The 26,549-nt window shown below is 37.1% G+C and overlaps 1 protein-coding gene and 1 long non-coding RNA gene across 4 annotated transcripts in view; one reads left to right on the top strand and one right to left on the bottom strand.

Moving 5' to 3' along the window:
• LOC125965129 (uncharacterized) overlaps nt 1–26,549 on the bottom strand; it is a 117,295-nt gene that overhangs the window by 83,975 nt on the left and 6,771 nt on the right. The window lies entirely within an intron of this gene.
• Nucleotides 943–24,662, top strand: IL18 (interleukin 18). 3 transcript variants are annotated; one of them, XM_033434603.2, is made up of 7 exons: nt 959–1,105; nt 15,026–15,167; nt 15,653–15,739; nt 16,531–16,542; nt 20,719–20,853; nt 21,668–21,801; nt 24,418–24,662. In XM_033434603.2, exons 3-7 carry the CDS (start codon nt 15,661–15,663, stop codon nt 24,637–24,639), a joined length of 582 nt encoding a protein of 193 aa, XP_033290494.1. In that variant the 5' UTR covers nt 959–1,105; nt 15,026–15,167; nt 15,653–15,660; the 3' UTR covers nt 24,640–24,662. The 3 variants fall into 3 exon arrangements, with proteins under 3 accessions (XP_004273447.1, XP_033290497.1, XP_033290494.1); XM_004273399.4 differs by lacking the exon at nt 15,026–15,167 and having other exon boundaries at nt 943–1,105; XM_033434606.2 differs by lacking the exons at nt 15,026–15,167; nt 16,531–16,542 and having other exon boundaries at nt 950–1,105.

Raw genomic sequence — 26,549 nt, 5'->3', positions numbered from 1 at the left:
TATATATATAAATTTATTTATTTATTTATTTATCTATCTATCTATCTATTTATTTATCTTTGGCTGCGTTGGGTCTTCATTGCCGCGCACGGGCTTTTTCTAGTTGCTGCGCTTCTTAAATGTGCTTTTTTTTTTTTTTCTTCTGATAGTCACTGCACCAAGCACCTTCAGCCATCCTATCTTAGACTTCCTTTGTAATCACTGCTGTGGACATGATGTTTTGTGACCTTATGAAATGAAAACTCTATCTTGTTAAAAACAAAAACAAGCAAATAAACAACGACAACAAAAACACCTCAACTAGCTGCTTATATAAGCATTTTGTTTCCTAACTCTAGAACCCCTCTGTTTCCATACAGTCTCTGTATTGGCAAAAAAGCAAAAACAAACAAAAATCACCTTGTTAATTCCCTTGCTAGCAAGGTAATACAATTTAGCACATGTTCAAGAGAAAATTGTCTAAGAAACTTTGTTTCTGCTACTTTCAAAGCTGTGATAGTAACGCTCTCTTCTTTAAAAGTTTCATTTTAAGTGGTGTGATTACATTATAGGAATTATCTTGTAGGGCTGATTATTCAGCAGTGGTAGATGAGAAAAAAAAAATGTGCTGAAGTCTGAGTGGAAAGTTTCAAAAGAGAAAGATTAATGCGAGAAAAGATGCTTCTAATTGACCAAGCAGGTGCTTTTTTTTTTAAGTGCTTGGATGTATTTCGGAAAGAGGTACAAGCTTTGAAGGGCCAGAACTGCAACAGAAGAAATGATTTCATTAAAACCGTTATTTTACATTAAAAGATATTCCCGTATTCTCTGACACTGTATTTCAGGTTCCATTGCCCTAGGAAAGAGCTCACGTTTAAGGCGGGTCTGAGGCGTGCCAGAACAGTCTCCTCCCTCCACCTTCTTCCTCCTTTCTCCAAAGGGCTAGGCACCCTCCTCCCCCAGACGGCTGCTGGATCCGGAGAAGCAGCGGGGAGTTCTGCTACCCAAAGCTTTCTACATTCCTGGCTGTCTGCTTCGGCTGCTGAAGAGCTGCCTTCTATCGGGAAAAGAAAGGGACTTCAAACCTTTCATATAACGTCCTCTCCTAGGAAATTATTGAGCACAGGTAAGAAATATCATTACTCGTTATTTAGAAACCCAGGCATGGCAATTCGAGGTAAATAAATAAGCTAGAAAAGCGATTGAGAGGTAACTTCTCTGACATCACTCTGATGGGCGACTAGTCAGTAACAACATAAGGAACATAGCATATTCAGAGGAAAATCTTTTTCTCTCTTTTAGCCAGCCTTGGAGAGTATCACTTCAGAGGAAATGTTCTCAAACTTTTTGGTCTCGTGACCTCTTTATACTCCTAAAAATTATTGAGGATCCTGAAGAATTTTTGTTTCTCTATGTTTTTTACTGTAGTACTGTCATTTACTGTATTAGAAATTAAAGCTGAGAAATATAAAAAAATAGTGACCTATTAATTTAAGATAACAATAAGCACATAACATGTTAGCATAAATAACATTTTAAATTACGGATAACTATATATTCCAAAAAAAACTACTATGAAGAGTGACATTGTTTTTATTTTTACAAATCTCTGTAATATCTGGCTTAGAAGACAGCTGCATTCTCATCTGCTTCTGCATTCAGTTTATGCAATATCACTCAAAATGTAGCCCCTGGTAAACTTTATTATACACTCCTGAGAAAATGAGAGTGAAAATGACAAATTACATCTTAGAATTATTATGAAAATCGCTTTGACCTCGTAAACCCCTGAGAATCACTGCTTTAGAGTGTTAAAATAAATAAGCTTCTATTTAAAGGGAGTCTCAACTCTGAATCAACTATTTTAAAAGCAAACAAAAAAATTGCAAAAGGTTGATAATCTTGATGGAATCTGCATCAGCACCCTTAGGCTGGCCTACGTTGGACAATATTATAGCATTCCCCAGGAGAATTTTATTTCACATGAAGGAAGGGCTGAGTAAATATCTCCATTTGAAAGTATAAATAACAAAAATTAGGACACTCTTAAACTCTTCTTTTTGCCTATATCTAGCTATTTCAAGTTCTATTAAATCTTTCTTCAAAATATCTTTTTAAATCTGGCCTGTCCGTAATATCCCTACATGAATATTATGAATTCTTACATGAATTCTTATAGTTTCATAGCCTGTCTCTAATCTTTTTCATAATACCCTTGCCAGCTCAGTAATCTGCTTTCCTATTGCCTGTGAGATTAAATACAAACACTTCTATGTGAGTTCCCAAGCCCTCCATATTCTAACCCCACCCTACCTTGTGTTTACTGCAAGACAGCAGAATTGTTCCACTACAGTAAAAAAATAGCTCCAGGGCTTCCCTGGTGGCGCAGTGGTTGAGAGTCTGCCTGCCGATGCAGGGGACACGGGTTCGTGCCCCCGTCCGGGAGGATCCCACATGCTGCGGAGCGGCTAGGCCCGTGAGCCATGGCCGCTGAGCCTGCGCGTCCGGAGCCCGTGCTCCGCAACGGGAGAGGCCACAACAGTGAGAGGCCCGCGTACCGCAAAAAAAAAAAAAAAAAAGCTCCTTTCAGTCCACCCCCCACCATAATTTTGTGTTAATTATCACATAAATGCTCTTCCATGTTCTCCTCCATCTATTCAGTCAAGCAATCAGGATTAAATTCAATTCTCCTTTTCCCACAAGGCCATTCCAGCAGTTCTATTTTGGCTTCCTGCTTTGAGTCTGTATTTAGCAGTTGATTATATACATCTTTTTTTTTTTTTTTTTTTTTTTTGCGGTACGCGGGCCTCTCACCGTTGTGGCCTCTCCCGCCGCGGAGCACAGGCTCCGGACGCGCAGGCCCAGCGGCCACGGCTAACGGGCCCAGCCGCTCCGCGGCACGGGATCCTCGCAGACCCGGGCACGAACCCGTGTGCCCTGCATCGGCAGGCGGACCCTCAACCACTGCGCCACCAGGGAAGCCCTATATACACCTTTTATCTTTAACTATTTACCTAAATTTTTACCTGAGTCTTCTTCCACCCCCACTTGTACCACGCCCACATACTTACCTTCGTAAGATGGCAAAATTTTGAAGGACGAAATGACTTACAGAACTGAAAATTTAGATTTTGATCTTGTTGCTGTAGAGATGATTACCTGCCTGATTTTAGTGAATTAATTAGGTAACATGCTTCCTCATTTCATCCCATACCTATTCCACAGAATGAGAATTCCAGAGCAAAGATAAACATAATCATTATTGCTTTTCAAGTTCAAGACATTTTTACTTTTAATCTAATAGTATGCTTTTAAACTCCCAGTGGCTTAGCAAAGCTGGTTATATAATAAATATTCCATCAATATGTGTTGTTTTAGAATTATGAGGAAGTGGCTACTAGGGCATTTGCCACATATAAATAGTTCTCTCTTTGCAGCCTTAACTAGAATCTACAATTACAGAATGCTGGAGCTGGAAAAAAACTTAAATATTGACCATGCAACTCTCTCTTGTCTAAATGAGGAAACTGAGACCCTCAGAATTAAATGACTTGCCCCAGAAAAGATTGGAACACATGTGGTTTAATCTCCATCATGATTTTCTACTGTTCACTAGCCTCTGGCTAGTTTCCAAGGCTTGTATAACTGAAACTTTTTGTTGTTGCAAAGAATCAATTATTGCTGCTTACTCCTGAGAGGATCTATCTGGGGTGGTTTATAACTCTTTTTTCTTTCAAGTCAATAATCGCAGAATCTTAGATGAAATAATCAAAACATTTTTATCCAATGGGAACTATAATTTTCACAGATTAGAGTTAAGAAAGCAAAGGAACATGGATGAGAAAGGAAAAGAGGAAAATAAGGGGGAGGAGAGGAAGAGGAACACAATACTTGTAACCATAGATGTATTGAGATCCAACAAAAAGTGCTAAGAAAATAAAGAATTCAAAATAAACACTCACATGAAATAAAAGAGAAAGTAAAGAAACTACTAGGAAAAGAAAGAAGAGGAAGAATATTAGAGAAATTATTTTATTTTTAAAAATCTGTTTTCAGACTTCCTTCATACTCTTTCCCTTTCTCAATGGCTTTCAGATGGAGTTTAAGTTTTAAGACAGAAAAAAATTTCTACCATTCCCTTTACACTCTGTTGTCATGGCGACAAGGCTTATAGCAAACATTTATTTAACATTTATTGAGCTCCTACTCTGTATAAGCTCTTTCCAGGTGTTAAAGATTGAAAAAACAAGACAACTCATTGCCTTAGAGAAACTCGGACGGAAGTCGGCACACCTATTTGTAATCTTAATTAAGGGTAATAAGAGGTATTTTAGAAGCATGAACGTGGGGAGGAAATGTGGGCACTGAGGAGAGAATGATTAGCTAGGAATGGAGGAGTCAGGGAAGTTTTCCTAGAGGAGATATTTGACCTGTGACTTAAAGGATAAAGGGTGAAGAAGGGTTTGGCAGGCAAAAAAGGGAGGGGAAGTTCTGGCCTGGCAGGGGAAATAAATGAGTACAGCATGGAGTGAGTGAGAATCTGAAAGCAAGAAAACCAAGTAGAGGAATATTAAATAGAAAATACCAGAAGTGACAAGGGCTAGATTTAAAATAGTGCTGGTGGAGATGGAGAGGAGATACCAAATTCTAGACACATTTCTGAGTTATAATCTACAGTATTTTTGAGACAGGAGAAGGTTAGACAAAAGAGTTGAGAAGGACTCCCAGGTTTCAGTTTGGGACAGATTATTTGGACATACTTTAGAAAGTAATTCATTAGTATATCTTACAGTTGGAACTGTGGATCTGGAGCCAGAAATTGAAATTTGCAAGTTATATATCCCCCAGTAACCGCCATCCTCTCTCTTTATAGCTAAACTTCCTGAAAGAATAGTTTATATTCACTGTCTTTACTTTTCTTTTTCATCCCATTCTGTCCTAGATCTTTGTCCACCTGCCTTCCGTTCCTCCACTTTCCCTAAACTGTTCTACTGATACCAAAACTTCCTAATTGACAAATTCAATGAACAAGTTTAAGCTTGTATCTAAATTATGGACTGCAGCTTCAGACTCCAAGCAGCTCCTCTTGACGCTCCTTTGGGTTTTTTTGTTTGTTTGTTTGTTTGTTTTTGTTTTTGCGGTACGCGGGCCTCTCACCGCTGTGGCCTCTCCTGTTGCGGAGCACAGGCTCTGGACGCGCAGGCTCAGTGGCCATGGCTTACAGGCCTAGCCGCTCCACGGGGCATGTGGGATCTTCCCAGACCAGGGCACGAACCCGTGTCCCCTGCATCGGCAGGCAGACTCTCAACCACTGCGCCACCAGGGAAGCCCTCCTTTTTTTTTTGACTTCTGTGATATCTCTTAGATTTGCAAAACTGAATTATTTTCCACTCAAGCCTGTCTTTCATCCTCTGTTTTCTTAATGAGGTAACCACTCAACAAATTGCCCAAGCCAGAAACTTTGAAGTCATCCTCAGTTCCCCCTTCTTCCATTTGACCCACAACCAATCAGCTAAAAAATCCTGCTGTTTAAGCTCTCTTGAATCATCCCCACAACCACTGCCTTAGTTTGTAGCCTCATGAACTCTTAACTGTTAAAATTGCTTCTGCAGTTGTTTTCTGGCCTCTGCCCAACTTTATCCCATCAAATCCGTTCTCTACACTGCTGCCAGAGTGAGGTTTTTGAAACATAAATTTGACCATGTCTTTCTCCTACTGAAAGTAAGTCAGTACTTTCAGGAAAAAAGTTCAAACTCTTTAGCCTACTTAAACAAGGACTTTATAATCTGACTCTCCTTTACAAGCTTTTGGCAAACAACTACACTGCAAGTTACATTTTTTCTGAATTGAACTAGTCAGAATCAAACTAATTTAATATAAAAATAATAGTCTCACTTTATAGGCAAAATGAAATATGTGAGCTCCAAATGAAATAGTTTATCTAGAATGACAATTTCAAAGCTGGTAGGCCAAGTGAGTTGTGAACTGTTGACAATATTGCCACATGGAACTGTCTTGTATACCTGGTAGAAATAGCTGCTTTCATGTCATTATAATGTAAGCTCAGCTATTCTTTAAATACCTCAGAAGTTCTTGAGACATAACAGCTTATTGTGGTATTATTTTTTAACAGTTATTACTATCATAACTTTAGATATTTTTTCATTTATTCATTCATTCAGCAAACATTTATCAGACGTCTGCTATGTACCAGGCACCATTCTAGGTACTTGGAATACAAAACTGAACGTAACAGAGGTTCTTTCTCTTATGGAACTTACATTCTAGCAGGGGAAAAATAATAAAATAATAAAGAATGTGCTAACAACAAACCATGTTAAAATATTTGAGGCCAGATTTTGATGAAATTGTCAAGAAGGTATAATTTTTCTTTGGGAATCTCAGCCATTTATTTTCAATATCCCCACCCCCACCCCTGCCATGATGCCCTTTCATCAAGGCACTTAGATATTCCAAAAGCTCATTCTTTCTCTCTTTTGTTTTTTTATTTAAACAATATATAGAGAGAAGCCTGTGGTTCTCTACACAGGGTTCTCTATAGATATTGTTTAAATTAAAATATAAAAAAAATTTTAAATAAATTAAAAACCATACATATGTGTGTGTATATATATATATATATATATATATGCTTATATATTATATATGAACTGAATCTAGATAAAACTGTTAAATAGCCACCAAATAGAGAGTTGGTTCAAGATGGTGCCCTCAGAAGATCTGGAACTCACCTCCTGCCACAGACAGCAGATCTACAGCTACATATGGATCATTCCCTCTGAAAAAGACCTAAAAACTAGCTGAAATCTCCTCCAAAAAAAAAAAAAAAGCCACATCTAGATGGGTAGGAGAGGGAGAGACATGATCTCACCAAAAAACTTACCTATGGTGCAGCAACCCACAATCAGGATTGATATCACAAAACAGAGCTACTACCTGAGGAGCAAGAGGTCAGTGCCCCACATCAGGGAACTTGGGAACCGCACCAAAGAGATGAGCCCCCAATACATCTGGCTTTGAAAATCAATAGAGTTTACATCCAGGAGAACCAAAAGGCTGTAGGAAACAGAGATTCCACTCTTAAAGGGCTTGTGTGCTGACTCACTTACCACAGGACCCATCACAAAAGTAGCAGTCTGAAAAGCACCATATGTGAAGGAGATTCATTTGCTAATCTTAAAGCATCTGAGGGAGATGCAGGAGCGTTTTGGGACTCTTTCCACCTGGATGGAGGCACTGGCAGACGCTATTTTTGCATTTTCCCTCTATCTTGCTAGCACTGGCACTGGTGGGTGCTATCTTTGCACTCAACCTTTAACCTGCTAACACCACTGGGTACACCACACCCCCACACTGCTCTTGTGGCCCTGCCAAGGTGAGGCATGTGTGCACAGCCCACATGAGGGATGCTCCTCCAGCCCCTAGCTCTGGTGGCTGGAGGGATTGCGTTTCTGGGTCCCATGAATCTGAAACAATCAGGGAGTTCTCTGAAGGCTACCACCCTCAGGGTACTGCACAGACAGCAGACTGTACCTCCAGTCTTCCTGTGAAAAAGGACTGATGACTTGTCCTGGGGCTTCAGCCTGAAGGGCACACTTCAGGTTTACCACTCATCTAGAGGCTATAGAAGTGCTCTCAAGGAACACAGGCTGCGGGAACCATCTCTGCACTCTCTTTCGCCTTTGCTACAGTTCACCAGCACCTACCAGAAAAGAGCTCACGCACTCTACTGGAGCCCCGATTTTTGCAACTGTAGTCAAAGAGACACCTTCAGATGGCCAGGTCTGGAGGCTAGCAGAGTTTACAATTGCAGTCCCACAGGGCAATATATATTTGCATATCTTAAAAGCTGCTGCCTGAAGGTCTGGCTTCTAATCAGCCTGAAACTAGGTGCTGACTGACATCTCCCCCTCTGGAATACTCACAGGTCTTGGCACACCCTCAGCACTTGGGACCTATCAAGAATAAATCAGGCTGCATAGACAATCACAAAGGTTGAGTGACAACCAAGAACTAGGGCAAGGTTAAACAGTAAGGTTCATCTCTATACAAGGCCATTCCTTCCAGACTAGGAGAGATAGCTGTTTTGCCTAATATATAAAAACAAACACAGAGAGTCAAGGAAAATGAGGAATGAGAAGATTATTTTCCAACGGAATTAATAAGATAAAACTCCAGAAGAAAATCTTAATGAAAAGGAGATAACTAATTTACCTGATAAAGATTTTAAAGTAACGGTCATAAAGATGCTCATTGAACTCAGGAGAAGAATGGATGAACACAGTAAGAACTTCAACAAAGAGATAGGATAAATAAGAAAGTACCAAACAGAAGTCACAGAGCTGAAGAATACAACAACTGAACTGAAAAATACACTAGAGGGGTTCAACAGCAGACTAGATGAAGCAAAGAAAGAATCAGTGATCTGGAATACAAGGCAGTGGAACTCACCCAAACACAGCAAAAAGAAAAACAAATTTTAAAAAGTGAAGATAGCTTAAGAGACCAATGGGACAAACATCAAGCAGAATTGCATTCACATTACTGGGTTCCCAGAAGGAGAAAAGAGAAAAAGGGGCAGAAAACTTGCTTGAAGAAATAATAGCTGAAAACTTCCCTAACCTGGGGAATGAATCAGACATCCAGATCCGGGAAGTCCAGGGAGTTCCAAAGAAAGGTGAATCGAAAGACACCAAGACACATTATAATTAAAATATCAAAAATTAAAGAGAGAATCTTGAAAGCAGCAAGAGAAAAACAATTTGTGATATCCAAAGAAGCCCCATAAGAGTATCAGCAGATTTCTCAGCAGAATCTTTGCAGGCTGGAAAAGAGTGGCATGATATATTCAAAGTGCTGAAAGAAAGAAACTTCCAACCAAGAATACTCTACCTGGAAAGGCTATCATTCAGAACTGGAAAAAAGATAAAGCGCTTTGCAAACAAACAAAAGCTAAAGGAGGTCATCCCCACTAAACCAGCCTTACAAGAAATGTTAAAGGGACTTTTTTAAGCTGAAAAGAAAGTGCACTAATTAGGAACAAGAAACATATGAAAGTAAAAATCTCACTGATAAAGGTAAATATATAATAAAGGTAGTGGATTAATAACATTAGTATAAAGATTAAAAGACAAAAGTAATAAAAAATAACTACAGGGCTTCCCTGGTGGCGCAGTGGTTGAGAGTCCACCTGCCGATGCAGGGGACACAGGTTCGTGCCCCGGTCCGGGAAGATCCCACATGCCACGGAGCAGCTGGGCCCATGAGCCATTGCTGCTGAGCCTGAGCGTCCGGAGCCTGTGCTCCGCAACGGGAGAGGCCACAACAGTGAGAGGCCCACATACCGCAAAAAAAAAAAAAAAAAAAATAACTACACAATAACTAGTTAAGGGATACAGAAAGTAAAAAGATGTAAAATATGACATCAAAACATAAAATGTTTGGGGAGGAAGTAAAAATGTAGTTTTATAATGCATTCAGTCTTGACTTCTTATCAACTTAATATATACTCTTTTATATATAAACTGTTACATGTGACCCTCATGGTAACCACCAAGCAAAAACCTATAGTAGATACATACCAAAAAAATGAGAAAGGAATCTAAGCATAACACTATAGAAAGTAATCAAACAATAAGGGAAGAAAGAAAAGAAGAAACAAAGAGGAATGATAAAACAAAGAGAAATGAAAACTATTAACAAAATGGCAACAAGTACATAACTATCAATAATTACTTTAAATGTAAAGGAACTAAATTCTCCAATCAAAGACAGAGAGTGGCTGAATGGATAAAAATATAAGAACCGTCTATATGCTGCCTACAAGAGGCTCATTTCAGATGTAAGTACACATACAGATTAAAAGTGAAGGGATGGAAAAAGATATTTCATGAAAATGGAAACCAAAAGAAAGCTGGAGTAGCTATATTTGTATCAGACAAAATAGACTTTAAAACAAAGACTGTAATAAAAGACAAGGATGATCATTACACAATGATAAAGTGGTCAACCCAGCAAGAAGCTATAACATTTATAAAGATCTATGCACCCAAAATAGGAGCACCTAAATATATAAATCATATATTAATGGTCTTAAAGGGAGAAATTAACAGTAAAGCAGTAAGAGTAGGGGATTTTAATATCTCACTTACATCAATGGATAGGTCATCCACACGGAAAATCAATAAGGAAACATCAGCTTTAAATGACACATTAGTCCAATAGACTTAATAGATATATACAGAACATTCCAGCCAAAAGCAACAGAATACACATTCTTCTCAAGTGCACTGAAGTTCATGTGGAACATTCTCCAAGACAGACAATATGTTAGGCCACAAAACAAGTCTCATCAATTTAAAATGAAAATCATATCAAGCATCTTTTCTCACTACAATGATTTGAAACTAGAAATCAATTACTAAGAAAACTGGAAAGATCACAAATATGTGGAGATTAAACAGCATTCTACTGAACAACCAATGGGTCAATGAACAAATCAAAAGAGAAATTAAAAAATTATCTTGAGACAAGTGAAAATGGAAAATTAGCTTGCCAAAACTTATGGGATGCACAAAAGCAGTTCTAAGAGGGAAGTTTATAGTGATACAGGCCTACCTCAAGGAACAAGAAAAATCTCAAGTAAACAATCTAACTTTATACCTAAAGGAAATTAAAAAAGAACAAATTAATCCCAAAGTCAGTAAAAGGAAGGAAATAATAAAAATCAGAGCAGAAACAAATGAAATACAAACTAAAATGACAATAGAAAAGATCAAGGAAACTAGGATCTGGTTCTTTGAAAAGATAAACAAAATTGACAAACCTTTAAGTAGACAAGAGGAAAAGACAAAGAGCTCAAACAAAAAAGATCATAAATGAAGGAGGAGAAATTACAACTGATACAAAGAAATACAAAGTATCATAAAAAACTACTATAAACAATTATACAGCAACTAATCAGACAACCTAAAAGAAATGGATAATTTCTGGAAACACACAGTCTTCCAAGACTGAATTGAATCAGTTATCAAAAAACTTCCAACAAAAAATGTCCAGGACAGAAGTCTTCACTAATGAATTCTACCAAACATTCAAAGATTAATACCAATCCTTTTCAAACTCTTCCAAAAAACTGAAGAGAAGTGAATGCTCCCAAACTCATTTTACAAGGCTAGCATTACCTTGATACCAAAATCAGACAAGGAAACCACAAAAAAAGAAAATTACGGACTAACATCCCTCATGAATATAGATGAAAAGTCCTCAACAAAATATTAGTAAACTGAATTCAACAATACGTTAGCAGGATCATACACCATGATCAAGTGGGATTTATTCCAGGAATGCAAAGAGGATTCAACATCCACAAGTCAATGTGATACACTAGATTCACAAAATAAAGGATAAAAATCATATGATCATCTCAATAAATGCAAAAGTCTTTGACAAAATTCAACAACCATTCATAATAAAAACCCTCAACAAAGTGGGTATAGAGAGAGTGTACCTCAACATAATAAAGGCCATATATGACAAGCCCACAGCTAACATCATAGTCAACAGCAAAAAGCTGAAAGCTTTTTGTTTAAGATCAGAAACACAACAAGAATACCGCCTATTGCCAGTTTTATTCAACACAGTATGGGAGTTCCTAGCTAGGGCAATTCATTAGGAAAAAGAAATAAAAGACATCCAAATTGGAAAGGAAGAAGTAGAACTGTCACTATTTGCAGAAAACATGATTTTATATATAGAAAACCCTACGACTCCAAAAAAAAAAAAACTGTTAGAATAAATGAATACAGTAAAACTGCAGAGTACAATATCAATATACAAACATCTGTTGCATTTTTATACACTAACAACAAAGTATAAGAAACAGAAATTAAGAAAACAATCCCATTTACAATTGCATCAAAAAGAATACAATATCTAGGAATAAATTTAACCAAGGAGGTGAAAGATTTGTATGCTGAAAACTATAAGACATTGATGAAAGAAACTGAAGAAGACACAAATAAATAGAAATATATTCCATGCTCACAAATTGGAAGAATTAACATGATTAAAATGTCCATATTACCCAAAGCAATATACATATTCAATGCAATCCCTATCAAAATTTCAATGGCATTTTTCACAGACATAGAACAATAAATCCTAAAATTTGTATGGAACCACAAAAGATTCCAAATAACCAAAGCAATCTTGAGAAAGAAGAACAAAGTTGGAGGCATTACACTCCCTAATTTCAAACTATATTACAAAGCTATATTAATCAAAACAGTGTGGTATTAGCACAAAAACAAACACATAGATCAATGGAACAAAACAGAGAGCCCAGAAATAAACCCACACATATATGACCAATTAATCTATGAAAAAGGAGGCAAGAATATACAATGGGAAAAGACAGTCTCTTCAATAAATTGTATTGGGAAAACTGGACAGCCACATGTAGAAGAATGAAACTGACCAACTATTTTACACCATACAGAAAAATTAACTCAAAGTGGATTAAAGACTTGAATGTAAGACCAGAAACCATAAAACTCCTGGAAGAAAACATAGGCAGATATTTCCTTGACATCAATCTAGCAATATATATATATTTTTGGCTCTGATTCCAAAGGCAATGGCAACCAAAGCAAAACTATACAAATGAGAATATATCAAATAAAAAAGCTTCTGCACAATGAAGAAGCCATCAACAAAATAAAAATTCAGCCTACTGAATGGGAGAAGATACTTGCAAATCATATCCAATAAGGGATTAATATTCAAAATATATAAAGAACACACACAACTCAATAATAACAACAACCACAAAAAACCTGACCTTAAAAATGGTCAGAAGGGGCTTCGCTGATGGCACAGTGGTTAAGAATCCCCCTGCCAATGCAGGGGACACAGGTTCGAGCCCTGGTCTGGGAAGATCCCACATGCCACGGAGCAACTAAGCCCATGCACCACAGCTACTGAGCCTGCACTCTAGAGCCCGTGAGCCACAACCACTGAGCCCACATGTCACGACTACTGAAGCCCACGCACCTAGAGCCCGTGCTACGCAACAAGAGAAGCCACTGCTATGAGAAGCCCATAGCCCCCACTCGCCACAACTAGAGAAAGCCCACGTGCAGCAATGCAGACCCAATGCAGCCAAAAATAAATAAATAAATAATTTTATAAAAAATATTTTTTAAAATGGTCAGAAGGTCTGAATAGACATTTTTCCAAAAAAGACATACAGATAGCCAACATGTACATGAAAAAGATGCTCAACATCACTAACCATCAGAGAAATGCAAATCAAAACCACAACGACTTATCATCTCACATCTGTCAGAATGGCTATTATCAAAAGAACAAGAAATGACAAGTGTTGGCGAAGATGTGGGATAAAGGGAACTCTTGTGCACTGTTGATGGAAATGTAAATTTGTGCAGACACTGTGGAAAACAGTATGGAATCTCCTCAAAAAGTTAAAAATCGAACTACCATATGATCCAGCAATTCTTCTTCTGCTTATTTATCTGAAGAAAACAAAAAACACTAATTCAAAAAGATATATTCACCCCTGTGTTCATTGCAGGATTATTCGCAATAGCCAAAATATGGAAACAATGTAAGTGTCCATCAATGGATGAATGGATAAAGAAGATATGGTATATATAATGGACTACCATTCATAAAAATAATGAAATCTTGCAACAACATGAATACACCTTGAGAGCGTTATGCTAAGTGAAATAAATCAGACAGAGAGATAAATACTACATGATTTCACTTATATGTGGAATCTAAAAAAAAACAAATGAACAAACAAAATAAAATAAAGCTCATAGAAAACAGATTAATGGTCAACAGAGGGGAGGGGGAGGGGGTGGGCAAAATGAGTAAAGGGGATCAAGATGTACAAACTTCAAGTTATAAAATAAATAAATTATGGGATGTAAAGTACAGCATGTAGACTATAGTCAATAATATTGTATTGCAAATTTGAAAGTTACTAATAAGTTGTCTTAGAAGTTTTCATCACAATAAAAAAAAAGATTTTTGTAACTGTACAGTAACAGATGGTAACTAGATTTATTGTGGTGATCATTTCACAATGTATACAAATTTTCCATAATAAAAAGTAAAACAAAACAAAACAAAAAATAGCCATCAACTAGCATTTATTTTGTGTTAGCTTAATTTGGATTAAGTGTTTTCTACTGGGTATTAATTTCCTGCTTCCTCTGTATATGTTTGACCTCAGCAAACTATGCTAGAAAAAATTTGAGTCATTTCTCAACCTCTAAGTATAGACGTATGAACACCCCCATATATACCAACTGACAACTGTGACCCAACCACCTTCCTTGGAGCACCAACCATAAAACTGTCCTCAGGAAACCAAGGGACTTCTGAACTCTAGAGGAGAATTTCTTAATCATTTCTGTGGCATGGACCCTCATGGACAATCAGGTGAAGTCTGTGGACCCCTTCTCAGAATCACGCTTTTATATGCATAAAATTAAATACTTAGAATGAGAAAGGAAACCCTTTGTAATTAAAGGGTTATCAAAAAATTTTTAACAAATTTTGATAAGGTATATATGTGCATCTTTATTAACACATTAACAACAAGATGTCCTGTTGGGACTAATAACTTCCATATATTTCAAAGTAGAAATGAGTTTAAACCATATTTCAAGATCTCTACAACAATTACAATACAGTAAGAAATATGTATGTCTATTAATGATAGTCACAGGTACTGTGAATAATACTGTGGTCTGTTTCCTACACCATAATGGAAGGAACTGTTAAATTTCAGTTAGAAGTTGGTGAAAATAATTGTGTAATTTTTTCCCCATCCAAGTTCACAGATTTCCCGGATTTAGAACCCCTGCTCCATAAACAAAGATCTGGAAGGATATACACCATACTGGAGTGGGGTTGGGTGGGGTGGCACAAAGGAGAAGAGCAAAAAGAATTTTTAACATTTTCAAATCCTATATTATTTGATGTTTTACAGGAAGATTGTATTCATGTATTACTTGTGCAAAAAGCATAGTATAGTCCAGACTCCAGATCAAAAGCTGCTGTTGCTCAGAGAGAAAGAGAGCCATCAGATGCCAGAGCCCTTCAGCCTCCTCCCACCTAGCCCCCACTCCCAGGTAGAAACACCATTTTTTATCATTGCCTCGCCTTTAGCACTTTGACAATGAAGTCACAATCTGCAGTCTCTCACTCACAGGATCCCATTGGTTGTAAGACAGAGATAGAATCAGCCCCTAGTTAAAGGACAGGATTAGGTGTGTTTCTGGCATCCTGTATTTATTCTGATAATATACGTATATTTCCACCAAAATACTGGAACAATAATTCAGTTCAATAACGGACCACACATCCACCCTTTATAACATTGTTTAATGAGAAAATGCTTTCTAGATTCTGAATATCTAATGGTTTGCGAAAGAACATTTGAACTTGTACATTCATAAACTGAAGATTCCTGGCATTTATTAAATGTCCAGAGTGTTCGTCAGCATGCTGGATTTCTGAAATTGGAGGTAGAACAAGGCAATAAGTGGTAAAAGATTCCTTTTGTGTAAAAGGAACAATCACTACCTTTTAACAGATGACTCTTTGCTTTCATTAGGAATAAAGATGGCTGCTGAACCAGTAGAAGACAATTGCATCAGCTTTGTGGAAATGAAATTTATTAACAATACACTTTACTTTGTAGGTAAGTTCAAAACCGTAGGCCAAATACAGGGTTTAGATAAATGTATTCAACTAGAAAAGATGTTGTAAGGTGAACTATTAAGTGACTTGTTTTTTGTCACCAGATTCCATTGTAACACTAATGACACACTTCTCTTGAAAAAAACAAAAATACTGGATCTCTAGAAATTAACCATAGCATATCCAAGGTCCCAGCACCTTGTCCTGCCACATGTCCTGGCACTTAGTTAGTAGTAGCCTACTCACAAGGTGGCTGCAGGTGCACGTCATGAAAATCCCAGAAAATTGGATATACGATTTCCCAAAGCAACCTGGCAAATTATGTAAGAGATCATATCTGAAATCTAGAGTTCTGTGAGTTATACCATTTTATGTAAATACATTTGACAAATAAAAACAGATTCTTATGATTAAACTTCCTTGGGCAGTTTAGTTTCATTTGAAAGCTTCATAGAAAGTTCTTAGGTGACTTTCCATTGAAGCAATACATTTAAGAGTAAAATCTATCACTTTATAAAATTTCTTTTTGGCTACAATTTTAAATTTATAAACCCTAGATTTAGGTTTTATATCTAACATACCTGAGATCACACTAAGTCTACTTAGCTTCATTTTATGGGACCTTTTGGATGATTATATTATATTTTTATGGGGCCAACAAAAGCCATCACCAGTAAGACAGGGGTTAAAGAATGCAGAGGGGCAGAAAAGAGTAATAAAAGAGAAGGGTGAGAGGAAATTGAGTAGAAATATAGAATTTAACATATTTTGTTTCTCTTTTTTCCCCTTTAGCTGAAAGTGATGGTAAAGTATAAATTTATTTCTCTTTCTTTGTAAAAATAAATAGCTACTTGAGTAAGCGTCCCACCAGCACATCCATATCACCATTCTCAGCTGAAAAACTGGTACCAATCTATTTGAGAAGCTAATATTCCCTCAAAGGAATGTGGACTCAGTAGCACTGCCTTGGAATAAAGATGACTATAAGGGAATTTCTAATAAAATACGCTTCTCTACATCTTAGGAAATTCTCAGCTATTAGAATCTACAAAATAGACCTTGCCTGTTGCATAGATCCTGAGATTAGCAGAAAGTCATGGATTCTCTGGAGTACATAGGAAAAGGGGTTGAAGCATGAGAATTGTTGTCCAAAATCAGGAACATCTTCCTTCTTCAACCTTCCCTCTCAGAAGTGCTCTGAAAAGAAGCCTGGGAGGCTCCCAGGGTTCAGAGAATTCTGGAAGTAGAGGAGATGGGGGAAAGTAGAGCAAACAGACCTATTAGGTTGAGTCATTGTCTTCCTAAGCAGATGTACCCATTCCTTGTCCTGTTGGCATTCAGGGAGGATCATACGTGTATAAAGCCTATGATCCTCTAACGCAGGGGTCCCCAACCCCTGGGCCGTGGACCAGTACCAGTACCGGTCCGCGGCCTGTTAGGAACCCAGCCGCACAGCAGGAGGTGAGCAGAGGGTGAGGGAGCGAAGCATCACCTGCTGCTCTCCATCACTTGCATTACCGCCCGAACCATCCCGCCACCCAAACCACGGCCCCAGTACATGGAAAAATTGTCTTCCAGAAACCGGTCCCTGGTGCGAAAAAGGTTGGGGACCGCTGCTCTTACGGACCCCCAGATTATTAAAGGTCATTAGTTTTTCATACTTTTCCTTAAAAAGCACTTTCTCCATTCTTAAGATGATCCTTACTGGACTGGAAATATACAACAGGAACTTTTGAAAAATACTATTCCTTCCAGTTTCTTTTCCAGATTTATTGAAATGTTATTGTCATATAGCTCCTCATGTTTCTTAAAGATTGCCCTACTTCCATTTATTTGATTCAATAAATATTGGCATCTGTATCTCTGGCACTATGTTAGGCCCTACAATACAGTTGTGAGCAAAACACAGTTCCTATAGGGGGAAGCAGGCACATTAGGGAGGCAAATGGAATGTGGTATGTTAAGTGTTATGAAGGCACAGATGCTATGGGAGCACATAGAAGGGCACCTAATTTAGTCCAGTAGATTCTGGGAGGGCATTTTGAAAGAGGAACAGAATTGAAGAGTAAACAGGGGTTAGCCAAGAGAAGGTATTCTATGCAGAGAGAAGAACACATGCAAAGATCAAGATATGAAAGAAAGCATGGTGTGAGGAATTAAGAGTAATTCAGAATGGGAGTAGAGTAAGAGTAGGAAAATGATAAGAGAAGAATGATAAATAGGGTGCAGATCGAGAAGGTTCTGTTATTCCAAGATATGGAATTTGGACCTTATCTTTGGGGCAATGGTGATTCATTAAGCACAATATGTATGATCTAGGATACAGATTAGTTTGCTGTAACAAAGAGATCCAAAAATACAGTAACTGAATAAGATAGAAAATATTTCTCTCAAATATGAATCCAAGTAGGCAGTTCAGTATTAGTATGGCTGGATGCAGCCTGATGATGTTGGAATCTAAAGTTTCTTCTGTCTTCTTCCATTCCATCATCCCTAGTTGTTGAACTCATTTACATACTTGAAAATCATCATTACACTTCCTGGGTCCATATCCCAGCTAGCAAGAAGGTGTTCAAAATAAGAGGAAGACAGGCCCACTCCTTTTAAAAGCTCTATTTAGAAGTTGTAAACATCAAATCCACTCATACTCCATTGACTAGAATTTAGTCATATGGCACCAACTGCAAGGAAAATATGGAAAATATAATCTTTATTCTGGGAGGCAGTGTCATTCATTAAAATTCAAAGATAACATGATTGTATCTCTGAATTTTAACTTTAATTAAAATTGAATTTTAATTCCTTCTGGCTTCAGTATAAAGAATTGCTGTGGGGGCAAAAAAAGAGGGGAGGGGAATGCCAATTAAGAAGCTATTATTGTAGTCCCTATAAGAAATCATGGCGACATGAATTAAGGTAGGCACAGTGGGGTGCCATTGAAGAGCTGTGAATGGATTTTAGGAAAACTTGGAAGAATCAGCAGGACATGGATTTGGAAGGGGATGGAAAGAAAGACAGAAAAGATGATGCCTATGTTTTTTCACATAGGCAATTTGTACCATTAAGTGAAATAAGAAACACAAGAGGAAGAGCAGGGTAGAGAGGTTTGCAGGGCAAAGAGGAAGATAGATGATGAATTTATTGATGATGAATGATGATATCTGTGGAACATCCTAATGGAGATGTCCAATAGATTCTTGGACATGTGGTTCTAAACTCAGGAGAAAATATGGGGCTGGATATACGGATGTAGGAGACATACATACAATAGAAATTATATCTGAAGCTATAAGAATAACATGACAAATCAGAGGAAATGTGTAGCATGAGGAAGTAAAAGCCAAGGACTACACTCTGAGGAATACCTACATTTAAAGGATTCAGTAGAAAGAGAAGCTAATAAAGAACAGAGCAACCAAAGAGGAAGAAGAAAAACAGAGAATGCCACAGAATCCCAGGAGAGCATTTCAAGACAGAGATAATAGGCACTGTGTTGAACTTTGTAGCCTTGAAAACCAAGAGCCAGAAAGTATCTATTACATTTAGCAACAGGGAGTTTGGTGATCTGGTTGAAAGCAATTTGATGGAGAAATGGAGCCAGTGAGGAGAAGCTTGCAATGAGTAGAAGGGTGAATAGAAAGTAAGGAAATGATACATACAATTCTTGCCAGAAGCTTGGTTGTTAAAAGGAGGAGAGAAACAATACTAGCTACAAAGTGGGATTCTGTTGATGGAGGTGTTTTAAATCTCAAAATGTAAAGCCTTATGTTTTTCTGATTATAAAAATAATTTGTTTATTATAAATAATTCAGGCAATGAAGATAAGAAAATGAGAAACTAAAATATGAAAAAACCCAAAATATTCATTTCTATCATTTTGATGTTATATATATATATATAAAATACTATACCTAAGCTTCTTTTTCTAGTTTAATACACATGGACATCTTTCCATGGCAATGAATAATTACAATTATATTAAATTCATGATAATTCATAGTAAGGGCATATCAAAATTTATTTGATCGATTCCCAATTGATGGACATTTAAGTTATTTCCAGTTTGTTTTTATTATTAAAGTGTTCCCATAAGCATTCTGGTAGAGAAATATTTACACATTTCTCTAATGTTTCCTTAGGATAAAATCCAGGAAGTAGAATTGCTGAGTTGATGGAAGAGAGGGAATAATTGATAAATCAAGGTTTAATTGAAAGTACATGCAGAGCACAAATGGGGTGAACCTTAGGTAGCAGAAGATCCACCTTTTTCACATGTCCCTTGGGACAAGAGGGTAGAGAAAATAACAGGGGATGCCATAGTTAAGTTTGTAAGTGGAGTAGCAGGAAATCATTTGCTGAAAGTGAAAGCAGAGGTGATGATGCAGAGATCCTGAGGAGAATGAAGAAGGCTGGAAATTGAAGCTATGGACTATGGAAGAGAATGCGGAACTGGAAAAGAAGTATTGACAATTGATGGCGCCAATTTGTTATGGCGCCAATTTGCACATTTGTATGATTTTTTACCAGCAGCGCACTCAGCAGCCAGGTTTAGAGTTTTGTAGTAAAAGGCAAATGAGTTTGGGATTTAAGATACTGGCAAAAGTGTAGATAAAATGATGAACCATGAGGTCCAGGCTGCATAGAGAAGAAAGGGAAGACAGGAAGAGGTTAGATAGGAAGAAAATGTAAGCATCAGGAAGACTCAGTAAAGTGGAAGAGAAGTATAAGAAGACTAAAAGGATAGGAGATTGTGGTCAAAAGTAGGATATTTGAATTTAAGATTTCAAAAGTAGCGTGGTTCTGAGTGATAACAAGAATCAAGGTATGCCCCTGGAAGTGGGTAAAACACTGTGCAACTTTACCTTAGCTTCTATAACAGAAGATAGTGATTGTTATTGAAAACTGGAATATATAATATGCTTATTTGTAAATTTAGAAAAAAAAGATTATTTTTTAAATGAGATTTCGTGTGTGTTGTAGAAGACCTGGAATCAGATTACTTTGGCAAGCTTGAACCTAAGTTCTCAGTCATACGAAATTTGAACGACCAAGTTCTCTTCATTAACCAGGAAAGTCAACCCGTCTTTGAGGATATGCCTGATTCTGACTGTTCAGGTATTTTTTTATATACATTTGTAAACATGGAAATGACAAGCTACTTCTTCCCATTCCATTTAACTGACTACATTTTCTGTGATAGACCTAATGCTTACATGAAAAGTCATGGTAGTAGTAATTTCACTTACAAGAAACTTTATAGGGTATCCATAATTTTTAGTTGGGCTGAAAAATTGGTACAATAAAGATAGTGCTGGGGTCATGATCTTTGAGCCTACATTTGGATCACCTTCCCTTCACTGTAATTGCATTAACTGTTTATGCTCTCCATTGAGCTGGATCCTTAATACCTGCTGGTTATAGCTGAAATTGCTGATAACATTTTCAGAAGTCAAAATTAAATATAAATATACAAGCACTTCTAATAAGTCTGTCTTCCACCAGAAATTTAGAGTGCCTTAGAAAATGAATAACTTTACTGTGCCTTCCAAGGAATGAATTTCAAATAACAGAGTTTAGGCAGAGTTGAAAAAGTGAATGATGCACTCTTGAAACATGCTGAAGTTTTACCTTAACAGGTAGAGCTTTAATATTCTCTTTAGCGTTTAAAAGCTAAAGACAATCTTTTAGAATTCAGAATATCTCTAAAACACTATAAAAGTTGCTGCATTTGTATTATAATACATATTTAAATGTGTTTTAAAGAATATGCATGTCACTGTGTATAAGTCTCCTTCTGCTACATGGCTGAATCTCGGAGTGTGGGATTGGTAATGGTCCTATTAAGGATTATCCTTTGGCTAATTTCCCTAAATGCTTATTTGGAAAAATTCTTCTAACTAGTGTTCTCATTTGTGAATGTTTATTTTAGATAATGCACCCCAGACCATATTTATCATATGTATGTATAAAGACAGCCTCACTAGAGGTCTGGCAGTAACCATCTCTGTGCACTGTAAGAAAATTTTTACCCTCTCCTGTAAGAACAAAATTCTTTCCTTTAAGGTAAGACTGAGCCTTAATTTGTTTTAGTTATACTGATGTGCAAAATTAGAAAACCAAAATATCCCCAGTCCAACCTTTTGTCTAGAATAAGAATAGCAAGAAGTAGAGAACCATTAAAATAGACAGTTACTAAAAACTGTCAAGCTCTTTAACCTACTGTAGTAACATCATGGTTTTTCTGAGCCTGCCGTAGGGAGGAAGAGGATCAACACTTGTTTCATAACCTAGGTCTTCTGAACAATTAATCTATAGATAAATAATAATACAGAATATATATATAAATTATCATGTGTAAGAACTGCATGTGATTTTCCAGAATAAGTCCTGCTACACAGAATGAAGTTAATCGTTCTTCTGTAAACCCTCTACTTTGTAAGTTATGATGATAATATTTTAATCCCTAATTTTTTGTTTTTTGTTTTTTTTGTGTGTGGTATGCGGGCCTCTCACTGCTGTTGCCTCTCCCATTGCGGAGCACAGGCCCTGCGGCAATGGCTCACGGGCCTAGCTGCTCCGCGGCCTGTGGGACCTTCCCGGACTGGGACACGAACCCATGTCCCCTGCATCGGCAGGCGGACTCTCAACCACTGCGCCACCAGGGAAGCCCAATCCCTAATTGTTTTGTTCCTACTTCTTAGCCTAAGTCTATGTTAGGCTACAACTTTCAGCTTTCAGTTGATGTATGTTATTTTTAATGTTAATCTAAGTGAACAAAATTAATAGGATCTGTTGTAAAAGCAATGGTATAATGTATCTCAAAGCCAGGTATAAATTATTTCTGACCACTGCTTTTTTCTCTATCCTCCATCATTATTTTTCTCTATTTTTTCCATTATTATTAGATAAACAACCATTAACTGTAGATATGGGTTGACCCAGAAAACTTTCCTCCCAATGAAAGCAGGCAGGGTATGCTCACAAATTGGCAGTGTTTCAAAGGTGAATCCCGTGTCTTGAAGGCTTTCTGAGTGGGGATTTGCCAATAAAGAACCGCAATAAAGATCACCCAGTTCCCACTGAAAGTTAGAGTATGACTTTCGTAGACATGCCAAGGGGCAACTTGGGAGGGAGGAAAAAGCCACTCTAAAATGTAATGCAGATAAGATTAGTGTATCTGTAACAAACAGAGCCTCCAAACAAATCCCTTAGCCATCCCCTTCCAAGCAGAGTACCACCTCTTCAGGCGACAATTTGGAGTCCCTGCTCCCTGACCTGACAGGTAGGAAGCTCAGTTATTGTAATGGCGTTAGAAGCCTGGAGGTGGACAGGCAAGGTGGAGAGGATTAAGCATGTTGTTTCTTAGCAACAAAATCAGAAGGGAAAGAGGGAGATGGCCAAGCTGAAACCATGTGGGATAGAGGAAAACTAATTCAGCTGCAGAGACAGAGTCAAACTGGGAAAAGCCTGATCTATATATAAGTAGATTCTTACTGAGAGACTGGGGAGAATGTCAAGAAGATGGAAAAAGTGCTTGGCAAATAATAGAATTAGTTAATTCTATTATTAATTAATTATAATTAGGGAGAACTAATTAATCCTCTCATTAATTCAAGACTCACACTTATTGATAAAGGACAAAGGTCAAGAGTTATGGCTATAAATTCCATAATTGATTGAGAAGTTTGGGGGAAAAAAACAGGTTCTTTCAGGCATCTAAGCAGGATGCTGGGATGCTATTTTGGGTCTGAAGGTCTCTCTGTCAGTCCTTAGGATCATGAAGATCTTTGCTTCCAGAGGGTCAAAATTAAGTTCAAATTTTCTGCTGGTTCTGGGATTAACATGGAAAGAACCTGAGGTGGTCCTCACATTTCTAGTCCATCCTGAAAGTAGGCATGATGCAAAAATAGGAAAAGTGCCCGCAGTACTGTCAGTTAGGTGACCAGCCGGATTATAGTTTCAAGTGATCTAGCCATTCTTAGGAAATCCCTGCTCCGCAGCTGAGATATAGGAATCACCATCTGGCCTCCCAGGGCAAGGTCCAGCCAAGAGACAGACTACTTTCAGGATAGAAACTCAGGACTACTATGGAACTGGAATGCTTGGCAGGGAAGCACCAAAAGCTGCTAACTAAGCCCTAGAACAAATAACAGGTCTATTTATAGCCAGTTTTGGTTCTAGGCTCCACTGAAGGAAGCAGCTGAGATTACTGCCACTTCCTGCCTCTCTCACTGTTGGTTCACACACTGGAGCTACCCTAGGCTTATGGGTGGAGGTCATCAATGTCTTTAGCTGTGAATGGCTGGAGAAGACAGGAACTGATATTAGCCTAAAAAGGTTGTGGTCTTTGCTGGAACTCTACTTCATCTTAAGCAAATATGAACTCCACTTAATGCGAGAGGAGAGAAGGAAATCATCTGATGGGTATATTGGGAAAAACTAGAGGCCTGGACCTGAATGTGCATTCCATAGTGTTATAAGCCAAAGTGGACAAGAAGAATGGGAGGTTAGAAATTAAGAGGGAAAGGAGATCAGTATTGCTATAATCAGAGATTTTTTTTCTTAACTCTTGAGAATATAAACCTCTTTAGTTCTGTGTAGTAATATATTTCAAAATAAACTGCACATATTCATATTGGTCATGACCTAAAAAAATTAAGTAATTTTTTTTCTCTATAGGAAATGAGTCCTCCTGATAATATTGATGATGAAGGAAATGACATCATATTCTTTCAGAGAAGTGTTCCAGGACATGATGATAAGATACAGTTTGAGTCTTCATTGTACAAAGGATACTTTCTAGCCTGTAAAAAAGAGAATGACCTTTTCAAACTCATTTTGAAAAATAAGGATGAAAATGGAGATAAATCTGTAATGTTCACTGTTCAAAACAAGAACTAGATATTAAAATTGCATAATTTGAACTTTCTGAGTTTTTGTGTTTCAAAAGGGTTATAAGAGTTCGAACCTACAATTATAATGATGAAATAAAATGAATACTGATCTCAAAAAATACTACTGAGAAATGAATAATAAGCTTTCATGAAATTGAATGGACTTCCTCCTATCCAGGTGAATACAATATTTGTATAATGTAAAAAGAATGCATAGTTTGAAAACACATTCTACAGTGTTAATGGAAAATAGATTATATTCAATAGAAGTGTTTTGAATATTTTGGGTTATTGGTCCTAATGATGAATAAAACTGATATTTGAATTTTCTAGTTTTTAAGAAAATAATTAAATCCTTAAAGATTTCAAGCTATAAACAGTGATTCACCATGTAGTCTTAATCTATTACCTCATGCTTTGCCTTTTTGTTTGAAAAACTATTCCAACCTCTCTCCAAATATACTTCACAGAGATGTTGTGAGAAATCATATGACTTTCTGGAAATTGCTTTCAATTACTATAAAGTTGCAGAGAAAGATTATGTGTAAAGCAAAATTACATAAGCATTTGTGTGAGGGAATAAACAAGGAAGAGTATTTCAGTTCAAGAATTAATGCTTTGACTCAAGTTATGAATAAAAGGTATCATAGTTACTGGAAATTTTTTTTTAAAACCTTAAAGATTTTATAAAGAGACCACTTCACTTGACTAATTTTTTTTTTTTTTTTCTGGTACGCGGGCCTCTCACTGTTGTGGCCTCTCCTGTTGCGGAGCACAGGCTCCGGACGCGCAGGCTCAGTGGCCATGGCTCACGGGCCTAGCCTCTCCGTGCACGCGCGGCACGTGGAATCTTCCCGGACCGGGGCACGAACCCGTGTCCCCTGCATCGGCAGGCGGACTCTCAACCACTGCGCCACCAGGGAAGCCCCACTTGACTAATTTTTGCATTTCTTCCAAAGTCAGGATATCTTTAAAAGTCAGATTTCTCCTGAATCCAGCAACATATAAAAAGGATTATACACTCTGATCAAGTACCATTCAATCCAGGAATGCAAAGATGGTTTAATATTCTAAAATCAATTAATGTAATATACCATATTAATAGAATAAAGGATAAAAACCCACAATCATCTCAATAAATGCAGAAAAAGCATTTAAAAAAACCTAGTTCATAATAAAAATTCTCAACAAATTTGAAAGAGAATTTCCTCAATGTGATAAACAGCATCTATGAAAAGCAAATGCTAATATCATATTTTAATGGTAAAAAAAAAAAATGCAAGAATTTCAGCTCTTGCAACTTCTGTTCAGCATCATGCTGGAGGTTCTAGCCAGTATAATCACAAGAAAAAGAAATAAAAGTCATCCAGATTAGAAAGGAAAAAGTAAAACTGTCTTTATTTGTGGACAACATGATTCTAAATGTAGAAGATCCTAAGGAATATACACACGTGTGTGCACACAAACCCCTATTAAAATTAATAAACAAGTTCAGCGAGGTCACAGAAGATTAATATACAAAAACAAATTGTATTTTTATATACAAGAATGAACAATCTGAAAATAAAAATAAGAAAACAATTCCATTCACAAGAGTATTTAAAAGAATAAAATGCTTATGAATAAATTTGGCAAAAGAAGTGCAAGTCTTGAACACTGAAAATTTCAAAACATTGCTGAGGAAAATTAAATATAATCTAAATAAATGGAGAGACATTTCACATTCACAGTTTGGAAGACCCAATATTGTTAAGATGGCAGTTCTTCCCAAATTGATCTATAGATTCAACTCAATCTCCATCAAAATTCCAGCAGGCTATTTTGCAGAAGTTGACAAACTGTACCTGAACGGCATATGGAAATCCAAAAGACACAGAATAGCCAAAATTTTTTGAAAAAGAACAAAGTTGGATAACT

The sequence above is a fragment of the Orcinus orca genome, chromosome 8, assembly GCF_937001465.1.
Source record: "Orcinus orca chromosome 8, mOrcOrc1.1, whole genome shotgun sequence".
NCBI classification, from domain to species: domain Eukaryota; kingdom Metazoa; phylum Chordata; class Mammalia; order Artiodactyla; family Delphinidae; genus Orcinus; species Orcinus orca.
This window is presented reverse-complemented; position numbering and strand designations above follow the sequence as displayed.